Source organism: Aulostomus chinensis, chromosome 8 (assembly GCF_037954235.1).
Source record: "Aulostomus chinensis isolate RoL2024-O1b breed Wild chromosome 8, RoL_Achi_v1.0, whole genome shotgun sequence".
Taxonomy (NCBI): domain Eukaryota; kingdom Metazoa; phylum Chordata; class Actinopteri; order Syngnathiformes; family Aulostomidae; genus Aulostomus; species Aulostomus chinensis.
In genome coordinates, this window is record NC_141327.1 from 9,472,376 (window position 1) to 9,483,983 (window position 11,608).

The 11,608-nt window shown below is 40.4% G+C and overlaps 1 protein-coding gene across 2 annotated transcripts; it reads left to right on the forward strand.

Moving 5' to 3' along the window:
* The first annotated feature begins 730 nt into the window (after positions 1 to 730).
* LOC147257029 (uncharacterized) lies at positions 731 to 6,378 on the forward strand. 2 transcript variants are annotated; one of them, XM_086210088.1, is made up of 3 exons: positions 731 to 812; positions 5,901 to 5,939; positions 6,110 to 6,378. In XM_086210088.1, the coding sequence occupies exons 1-3, from the start codon at positions 767 to 769 to the stop codon at positions 6,331 to 6,333; spliced, it is 309 nt and encodes a 102-aa protein (XP_086066214.1). In that variant the 5' UTR covers positions 731 to 766; the 3' UTR covers positions 6,334 to 6,378. The 2 variants fall into 2 exon arrangements, 1 of the variants encoding a protein (XP_086066214.1); XR_015117447.1 differs by lacking the exon at positions 731 to 812 and adding an exon at positions 2,416 to 2,496.
* The last annotated feature ends 5,230 nt before the right edge of the window (positions 6,379 to 11,608 follow it).

An 11,608-nucleotide genomic window follows, 5' to 3' on the forward strand; every position in this document is an offset into this window, starting at 1 on the left:
GTTATCTGTTAGGTTTTGCCTGTCCAGTGCATTACAAGTCCTGCATCGCTCATTTCATGGCAACTGTGCTGGAACAGATTATCGCTGGCTGGAGAGGGGAGGGGGGCTGGTTTTGTAGTCAGAAGATGAGCAGCCGAGTGAGCGCCCTCCAAATCCCTGATTATGCACACCCCTACAATTGCTTCACATTATCCGCCGATTTATTTACTTTATTTATTTACTCTGGCATTCAGCAGGTTTCCCTCACACTCTCAACACATTTTTGTGGCTCTGCTGCTTCAGAGAAAAAGTTTCCTCTGACTGAATAAGCAATCTAACTTTTCTACATGCACAATTCAAAGCAGCGACTCACTGGTTAGTAACATTAACAAAGACAATGCTCTGTCACAGGGACATATTATCACATCACCAATCACTGTCATTCCTTAAAACGTCCAAGAGTAATTAAGGTATAACCTCAGAGTGAGTATGGTGTGCTTTTTTGAGGGTTGAAGGTTTACAATCACAGAAGCTACATGGCCAGCTCAGGAGGAAGCCATTTTGTAGCTTTGCCCTGCATCTATTGAATCCTGTGGATACTTCTTGCCTCTTGCGTTCCAAGAAAGATGAGATGAGATGAGTGTGGACCACCAGGTGTGGATGGGATGCCTTTGCCAAAGGGGAGGCAATGACTATTGTCATCTGGTGGACTAAACATGGCTTAAGGGCCTGGAGAGGCAATACAGAGGATGACCTCTCACTCTGGAATGGCTCTCATTTAGAGTCAATGGCTCTGCCATTTCACATACAGCATGTCTCTAAGGGCTTCAGTGGTGAGTTAAACAACAACAACAAAAAACTCTAAGGTATGAATGCAGGTCTCTCTGCTGTCAAGAAGATGCTAAGCATATCAGTCTATCAATGAAAATGGAGGGAGGTTTAGCATTACCGTCAGCTGGACAAGTTGAAAAGACAAAGAAAGAAATATCCATGAAAATCCTAGTGTTGGAAACAGCTGGTGAGACATGAGTTAAAATGTGCAACATTGGTATTATTTGAAAAAGGGTTTCCATCTCATGTTTCTCTCATGTACTCTTAGGTTTGCAAAAACACTTCAAATGAGTATAAAACTATTTTTGTGAAATTAAGGGAACTTTTTCATATCTTGTCCTTTCCATTAACCTTATCACTAGCAATCCATCAAAATTTACATTGAACATGAAACACGACCATTAAGAATCAGTAAATTGTTGCTAGACAAGAACAGTGTTTCTCAACCATTAACAAAACCCCAGTGACAAAGTACTCTTTCACTTTGTGTAGGAGAAAATCTAATTGTGTTGTATCAAAAGTACAAAAAATAGCCAATTATTTGTCCTGTGAAATCCATCTTCAAACACCAGTGTATAATTACAAAAAAACCCAACACCATATGTATGTCACTTACCTGTGTCATTGGGTGCTTCTTTCACAAACTGACAAAATTAGATTTACAAACTGGATTTTTCTGGCCATGTTGAAAATGATTGTCCTCGGGTTACATACTGCTTCACAATTATAAGACAATTGTGCATCCTTGTATTTGGAAATGTCTTAACCAATTAGTGTTTAGACACTGTTGCATCATTCTGAGTCCATTTTATGTGCACAGTTATGCACATTCAATCAACATTATAACAATAGAAAACCAGATTTTAACAAAGAATATGCTTTGTTTCAAACACCACTCTGGACAAGAGATCCTTGCATCATTATATGCTGTAAGCTATGAAAAAAGGACCCTTTAAAGTGTTCAGGTAGACAAACATTTCTGTCTATTACGCAAGTTTTATTTACCATTTAGCCAAGGTGAAAATTTGAGTATTTTCCACAGACATTTCAAATTAATGAACAGGAGCAGAGTCATATAATATTTGAACCTGATCACTTGAATCTTTTGAAATGTAACTAATCATTTTTTAAGTTTTCATCTTTCAGTTTGTCAGAGTTTTGATTTAGATCCAACAATGTGTTACAACAGCATTTACAATGAGACTGAAAATAGGAGATAAAAATATGTGATGTGGTGAACTGGAGCTTACAGATGGACATGGAACATCTTGGGTGAGTTACCAGGAACACTTGACAGGAATTGATGGGGAAGAGGTGGGCTTCGCATTAATAAATCTGAAACACACAAAAGCAGAAACATAATGATATTTAAAGGACAGCAATTGGGGAGTTAATGGAGCAGATAGATGAAGTCATGTTGGAATTGTGAATGAAAGATATTTTGACAGTGTTTGAAAGTGGAAGTGTTGAAGTACGACAAGTGGGTTGTGCAGCAATTCCCAGCAGAGCTTTCACCAGGGCTCCATTTAAATATTTTCCACTGAGAAAAATAACCTCTAAATGGTTTCCAGTTTAAGTTTCTCCTCACCCAAAAAGTGTTTCACACAAGTAGGTGTCTTGAGTCTGTGACTACAACTCTTCCAGTATGGTGCTACCATCAACATGCATTGAATCAGAGGTTTTATAGTAAGTATGTTTTTTATTAACTCTAATCAAAGTGTTTGTGGATTACTGAATGTACAGCCAGATTAAGTTGGTTTGGGATGCACTGGACAATGTGCCTGTGAGTTTGAAAGTGGGTACTTTGGAATGTTTTGCTGTTGTTAGTAGTTGGAGGTCATACTGATGACCTATTAGCTTCAAGCTAATTGTGCCTAATGTGACTGTAGAATGTTCTTTCTGCATTCATAAAAGTTCAATTCATATGAGTGTTAGTCTTCACAATACGCACATCTACTTTGATCTCTCATCTCACATGATGCCATTTACTCACTGTTGCACTTTTCTCTATGAGCAGATTCTTTATATAAATATAGAATCTGTAGGCAAGGGAGAAGATGTTGGTACAGAGAAGCTTCTGGTTTCTGTGTTCTGTTTGAGTAGCCTTCTCCAATCAGGTTTGAGTCTGTGTGGAAAGGTGCAAAAGAGATGGAATACTTTCGTCAAATTCCAAAGAGGGAAAATTGCTGGAATCTGATAATTTAACAAAGCCATTTAAAAAACTGTTAACTGACTACTTTTTTACACAGTTGATTCATTTTCATTTTCTTTCAACTCCATTCAAACATCTCAAGTTACTATGTGGACTGTAAACAATGAGTGGTAGATGGAAAAGGTAGTCTTGGACCAGATATCCTCTGGCTACAGAGGAAACCCCGAAATGCTGGCTCTTTTTTCCTGGGGCTAAATCATCAGACATAGCCAATGGGTTCCGAGATTGCTGTTGCAATGAGACAAGCCTTACCATGGAGTGAACATCACTCTCCTTAGCTCTCCCTCTAAAAACTGAACTGTCCTTGTGGCAGCACAGGAGAGCAGTCCAGAGGAGCTACTCTAAAAAATAACTAATTTCAACCACATCAATCGCAAATCTTCAATCACTCATGCTTGTAAGCATGACTTTTACCCTCAGCTCAAGCTACAGAAGTTAGAATTTACTTTTCTGATACAATGGGGTTAGGTGCTCCAATTTTGTTGTCATGTGCTGTCTTCCTATTTATTTAGAGTGAAACATGAAGCTTGCTTGGTCATATTGGCTTCCAATTGCACCTTAAAGGGATATTTTCTGATTTAATTTACAGGTATGGCCATTCTAAAAATATGCCCATAGAAAACTCATTCCTGGGTGCATACAAACCAAAGCCCCATTCACACGGGATTAGTATCACCTGGGGACCTCTAGTGATTTGTAATAATTGTGGAGGACACCTGTGATCTTAATTCCTTGCCAATGCACCATGTCTGTAATTTGTAAAGTAAAAATTCCACCGCAAATTACCTCCCATATTATGCCAAACACAGACATCCTGTGATAATACACGTCCTCTGCGAATCTGCATCTCAACGTTTGATGCTGTAATTGCGCACCTTTTCTATCTCTTTCTGTCTTGAATAACGGAGGCTGTGGTGGAAACTTTGAATCTCAGTTTTGACAGCTTTTTAGGGGCGAATGTGGGCTCATATTACACTATATGGAGACCGGTCCTCAAAAAACGGCAAGAGATCCACCAAAAGAGCCAAGTCTTGTAGGGTATTGACATGGATGACATGTGTAGCAGCATGCAGTAAGGAACATTTTAGATAATATTATCAAGCTATTATTATTAGGGCATGTCACTTTAATGCATTAATTAAATTAATTAATTACACCCCATATTAATACAAGATTAGTTATAGCACATTTGAGTGGCAATTTAATGCAAATTTTACCCAGACACAAGCATTTTAAACTTGGCCTATTGAAGGACCCATACTTGGCAGTGGTACGTCACTTCACACATGCGTCGCTAGTCAAAGTGACTATTTGAGACTCAGCCTCACGATGACCTGTTTTATTTATTCAATCACCAATAAAAATGTGAATTTCAAATCTTCCCTCGATCTTCTTCGATTACTCATGCGCTACAATTTTTAAATGTCCTAGAATTCGAATTCTTTATTTGGGGACCTTAAGCAGATATGAGATTTTTAAAAATGATTAATTAGATTAATAAATTACAAATCCTGTAATTAATTGGATATTTTTTTAATTGCCTGACAGCACTAATTATATAGATGGATAGCTAGCTAGCTAGAATCACATTTCAAAATGGATCATGCAATCCCATGATAAGCTTCATCATTTAGCTCTAGTGTTACTGTTTGTTGTTTTAAGAGGAGGAGCACCCCTTGACAATATATTTAGTGTTACTGTCGCAAACATCTTTTAATAAAATATTTTTTCTTCATGTTTAAGTAAAGTTGGCTAGGATCAACCATTGTTGCCTCCCTCCTTTTGAATGTGCAACAACCACAGGGTGTGCCAGTAAGACAGCTCTGCTCTTTCTTCTCTCTTTCCCCTGATCTTGCCAGGAGACAAAGCATTCCAAGAGGAAAAAAGGTTCTTATCTGAGGCGGGGAAAAGGTTTTAACCCGAGAATCCAGAGCAAAGAAACTCAGGGGTTGTTCAGCCAACCCCCACCCCCTCCTCTCCCTCTGTTTCTCTGTGTCTTCCTCCATTAGCGTTCCTGATGGGAATGCACAGTGGGTCGCATATTTGTGTTGCTGTGTGCCCACTTTATACTGCGCTCCCCTGCCGAGTGAGGCTACGCAGCATGGAGTGAAAAGCCATGCTGGAATGTCTATAATGCACTGTGGAAACTGTGACTGCTTTTGATTTAAATGGTTTCAGATGGGCCTTTTGGAAGTGGATGGTGAGAAACAGCTGGTTGCTGTGACTATTGATATGTACAAAAAGAGAGTTGATGCCATTTAAGTAGACCTGCATGCTTGATTCAGACAGGATCATGCCAAAACTTGGCGCACATCATTATGTATTCTGTTTTGTTATGTAGATAGATACTTTAAGTAACATATCATATTTTAATATCATTCATAAAAGCATTTCTATAATCCAACACTATGTTTCTATTATTAGTCTGTCAAATAACTATATTACTGTACAGTTGAGTTTTGAAATACAATAATGGGCATCAGCCTATCTGTTGCTTTATTCCTTTAAAGACATGTCTTTGAACAAAAAGAGTGTAGATTATTTTTGATTAAATCAGTTTTGGAAATATAGTCCAATAAATGTGTCAGCATTGCTCACCAGCATGATACTACATTCCCAGTGCAGATGAATGCACAGTCTGCATATTACAAAAAAAATGCAGTTCCTGGTATTGTTGGAACTACACAGAATGTAGTATCTTGGCCTTGTACAGTTCTTGGTTGTGCATGTAAAGCAGCATGGAGAACAGTGACAGCATTCCTGTTTTATTTTTCTCTGCAGTTGGTTTTTCAAACTCAACTGAACAATATTAGTGTTAGGATTGAAATTGTGCTTCTCCTCCTCTGTTCCCTCCTCCCTCCTCTGTCTTGGTGAGCAGGTGAGAGGCGTGGCGTGGCGCTCAGCATCGCACCTTCAGGTGATCAGCAATCACCACTCACCTCCACACCCCAGAGTATTTAAGATTGGCTCTGCCACTTTGTTACATATGTTAAAGCTCATGGTCCCATTCTAGCTTCTGTTTCTGAAAACAAGTTTATGCAGTCACATTTTTGTCGTGCTACTGACTCTGACCTCTTATTTATGTAGCCGTCAGCTCTGAACATCAGCCACTGACCAGCCTCGCCTGCTGCAGCCTCTCACCAGCTTCACTCCTGCCACAACCTGTAATTCCCCCGCTGTTCTCCTTGCTCCTATTATGCCTGTCCTGGACATCTCGCCCTTCCTCTGCCAAACTCCGTCTTCCTTCCCCCAGGATCCTGGCATCACCTGAACTCACCAGTGACTATTCCACTGCACCCGTGGTGCTCTGATATCGTCCCCGCCTCTCACTTCGAAGACCCAGGTTTAAAATCCACTCCAGCCTTTTGAGGATTACATCTGCATTTCCTGAATAAACCTGTTGAACTGAGCTATGTTGTCTGCATCTTTGGGTCCACCAGTTGTTCTAAACCCAACAATTACAGTGTCGCTGCTGAGAATTTGTGGCCAAGGTCACAGCTCTATTGATGGTAGAGCTCTGATTGTTTGTCATGTATGTCTCTGTGATTGGAAGAACCAGAAGCCAATCACAAATTCACACATTCACCTTAGAATCAGAATCAGAATGCTTTATTCATCCCCAATGGAGATTCTGTAAGATAATGTAAAATGCAACCAAAACTCTCTCTACAAACATCTTTAGAAAGGGTCCGTAATTACAAAGTTAAATCAAGGAACAAAATGAAGAAAAACAAGGAAAAAAAGGAAGAAAAGTACTTGAAACACAAACATTGAGATGGAACAATGCTTACAGGCTGCTAAGCAGCTCGGCGCATGCGCACTACATGTACACTTAGTCTTGTGTTTGCAACAATGCCAGTCACAGCTGAGCTGATAAAATAACCATATCTACAGCAAGGTTATGTGACTTGAGACTGAAGTTGGGTTAAGCTGTTCCCATTGCAAAAACATTTTTTTGGGCAGTGGAAATGAGGCTTCTTTTGAGCCTGTATGATGTATGCTTTTCAAGACACTTTGGATTCATGCAACAACGTAGGCACTTGGGATTTAGGAGCACAAGGTAAAGAGCCGGATGAAATGTGGGCCGACCCTCACAACTGATGACTGTTGCATGCAGCTAATAGCTCACTCACATTCAAGTCAATAGACTTAAGAGCAGCAAGGAATGAACTTACCTTATGGGCATCTTCTGGTATGTTGTGGAGGGGCATAAGACATTGCCAGAAAAGTGCAGTCGGGGAAAGAGAAAGTGGGTCCCCAAACAATGTACAGGAAAGAGAGGGGATTATTTTGGGGGATCCAGGTTGCCATCTTAAATATAAACCCACATTTAGTAAATTCAGATTTATTATATATGGCCTTGACAAGGCAAACCCATCTCTGCTGTTTTTTTCCTTTATTTATGTAAAATGGACAGTAGCACTCTATGGAAAACAGATATACTTAAGTCTGCATAAACAGTAACTATGAATCACATTTTTAAATACCAAATGGCAATAATTTTGTACTATTTCTGTGACAGGCGCTGATGTTTTCTCAGCAATATGTATATGGATATTGTCCACAGGACAACAGGAACTGCATATCTGTGAGATGAGTGACCGTATGCCTTTCAAACCTAAAAGCAGTAGTAAGGAATGAACTGAGACGATGACAAGGAAGAGAATGTAGCAAAACCCCCTAAATTAAATTTCTTTTTGCTTTACAAATTATTTGCACAATTGAATTACATACAAAGATGACTGTGGAAAATGGAAGGGACTGTGAGATGATTTGGGAAAATGGGACCAGGCCAGCTTTTGATGATGTACTATGACAGCTGAAAGCAGCTAGTCCTACCTTGTGGCCAAGGCATGCTGGCTAGCAAGCCTGGTCACCCAGGTCCTGAAACCAAAAGCAAGCAGTCATCACTGATGTTTCCCCAAAGAGAATAAGCTTAGAATAGATTAGCTCTCAACCTACACTGACAATAAATTACTGCAAAAATAGCCTCTATTGCTAGCGAGCATAGTCGACAAATGGGTTTCTGACCTGTCTTACCTGCTACTTGCGCATCCGTAGCTAAATCTTTTTATTTTTTAGACCCCTCCAGCAAGCAAATGAATCCCCAAGAATCACCAGTGTTGTACTCCCTCTTATCTATTGCTTGTTTTATAAAAGACCTTTTTCTTTTTTAAAGTGTTTTCTTCTGGCTTCATGATCATCCTCCTTGATGCTGCTCACCCAACACCAATCCAATAAGGTGATGATACCTGCTTTAGGCTTCCTGGTCTCAGCCTTTTGACAGATAGGTTAGCCCAATCAGGTGCAGTCTGGTTTTGGATGTTGATGGGCAGCTAAACAGGCAAACCAATCTAACTGGTAGCTGTTTTTGATTGGGCGGAGGTAAATTTGGCCCTGCATTCCTTATGTATTCGGGATTTTGCTGCTTCCTTTTTTACACATCATAGTTTATTGATTGCCAACAAGACATCATGACAAATTCAGGGATTATAACAACAAATACATAGAAATCTGGGAGCCTACCCCTCCTTTAATGGCCAACAGCTTTGGCAAATAGTAGGATTCATGTCAATAAAATAACCACAGATTAGATATCTAAACACATACAGTCTAGCCTAAAAGATGCTTTAAATTTACACAAACCAAAGTAAGAAGTATTGTAGTAATACAGTGGGGGGGGGGGGGCATTACCACGGTCAATTTAGACAATTTAGAGTATCCAATTCACCTAATTCCCTCTTGCATTCTTGCATGTCTTTGGACTGTGGGGCGAAGCCAGAGTAACCCACACAGGCACAGGGAGAACATGCAAACTCCATACAGAGAGACCCCATACTCGAGCCGGGCCTCAAACCCGGAACCTTCTTGCTGTGAGGTGACGCTAGCCACTGTACTACCGTGCCATCCATCTTTAGATGGTGTCCTATAGTAAACAACACCATGAAGCTAAGGAATAGTTGAGTCAGTGTGTGAGTGTGTGTGTGATTGGGTGAATGAGATGACACTGTAAAGCGCTTTGAGTGCCGCTAAGGTAGAAAAGTGCTATATAAAATTTAGTCCATTTACCATTTTTTAGTTGTCCTCACATCCCAGATTGCATGTATAAATTTGTGAAGAGGGATGAGGAAAACAAATTTGTTCTACACACTTTTTGAATTGAATGTATTGTATTTGGATCTTCAGATGATATATTATTTTTTCATTTTTAAATCATTCTGAATTCAGCTGTGGTTCAAAAGGCAGCATGATGTGTTTAGGATGAAGGAACATTAAATTAACAAAAGCTTGAAAGATAAAGTTTGATGAAAACAATTTCTTTTTGACTTATTTCAGACTCATTCCAAAATGTTATTCTGTCCCTCTTTTTCTTTGTTTGGCACACAAAAGTAATTTACTTCATGAAGAGGAACTATTGTTGTGGTCCACACGCTGAGAGAGTGTTAAGCACACATATTCCCACAGACACACACACACACACACACCCCCCTTTACTCTACCTGCAGACAGTGTGGAGAAGAGATAAGGCTGCATCAAATGTGCAACACAGTATTGATTTCCATGCCAGCCAATCTCACCCAATCAAAAAAGGTCACGCTGTGTAGAAATCAAAAAGGGGCCTCTTTGTTTCGGAATTGCATACTGGGTAGCCTTCAGGCAGACAGATTCAGCAAGTGAGACAGTTTGAAGCGTAACGTTTTCATCTGTGGCTAACCACCTCGTGCAGCAGGCAAAATTGGAAAACACTATTGATATCTGACCAATGTAATGGCTCAGATACCTGTGTGAGAAAAGACTTTTTTTTGTTCTCCTTTCTTCTCAGAAAAGTAGTCTGGACTCATGCACAACATTGGCAAAACTACACCCATAACACACTGGTGTAGTTGTAAATCTAATTTTGACAACCCCATGCCATGCCATCCAAACTCAATCTGTAGCCTTTGTCCATCTCTGGAGCTCACTGAGACATGATAAACAAGGCAACAATTCAAATCTATGGGGCCAGTGGGCGGATTTCACAGCCTTCCTATTGCTCGGTGTGATGACGGTCAAGACGCTGGCTTTGGAAGGCATTTTTTGATGTGTTTGTGTTGTTCCATGCTGAGTCGGGTCACCCTTACATGCATTAATGAGCTGATGCAGCGTTTGATGTTGGCCTTCAACTCTCCTTTGGTGCTTGGGCCCTGGTGTCCACCCCTCTATCCTCCCTCTTCCTTGCACACAAATATACTCTTTACTCACACAGTCGGCATTGCAAATGCAGTCCGATACTCACTCATTTACATCAAGAGTGGGAAACACGCTGCTTCGCCTGCCTGCTGTGCTCTGCTGATGAAATGAGAAGGAATGTATACGAATGTTTGTATGAAAGAGGAGATGCATGCAGAGAGGTAGAGACAGAATATATGGCTAGTTTGTGTGTTTACATAAAATGTACGTATGTATGTTGTTGACAGGTTGACACTCACACAAACAGTGAAAACCTTGAACGAGAAACTTTCTCCTGACAAAAACGAATTGCTTTTCCCCTGCTGGTGTATATTTTCTTTTTTCTTTTTTCATTGTGTTTTTTCCCACTCACTTGCCAAGTCCCCTCTAAAACCCCCATTTTTGTTCAGGCAGCCAGCGTGGCCTTCCAAATGCACAATTGCTTTCCTCTGTGTGCTCTCCTGTTTCCCGGTATGCTAATTTCCTGTGATGATCAGAGGGACGCAGGGATAACAGTGCTGTGCTTTAAGCACTTTGTAGTTTTTATGTTGTTGCCATAGTAACATGAAACTGGAGGCCAAATTAATGTGGTTTCTCTCATTTGAATGGAGAAATAGAAACCTTACACATAAACAGAAAGGAAAGAAAGAGAGAAACTGCAGAGCATCACCCTTTCTTCAGTCAGAGCGAGTTTAACAAGAGCCACCTTGATTCATGCATGGCAAACTCTCTCCCTATAAATGGCCAAACATTTATTGAAGTGCACTCAATGACAACTTAACTCTTTCTGTTGTCCAAGAGCTTGTGCCTCCTTGCTACAACACCACCACCACGTAGCTTCCATTCTGCACAGTTTACTTGATATGCACCATGCATGCTGCTTTCTCCACTTTGAAGTTGTTCACAGGACTATGAAGCTCTGATTATCCTGCCCCTCACAAACTATCCACTCCTGCTCCGAAACATGTGCTGCCGACTGCAGGAGCTGCAGAGCTTAAACCTGTGCTTCATGCAAACTACCCCAACAGCCTCAATCACATTCTGATTGAGCTTGTGAATGCCTAATAAGTTTTTAATAAGCTTGGCTTCTCCATGCGCCTCCTCCTCACTTTATCTCATCATTTATCAGGTTCCCAGACTGGGCAGCTGTTAATGAATGGTGTAATTTATTCAGCCCAATCTGTTTGTCCTCAGAGTGTAAAGGCTGTGTGAAGTGTGTGCATGCAATGATTAGGAAACATCTACTGAGTTATCAGAGTATGTGCAGTCAAAGTGTCTACAGGAAGTGCAGACATACACTCTTTCTGAGTATTAGCACCCAACCCTCGACTCTAATTAGCATCAATACAGACAGATTGGAGGTGACGCCTGGTACAC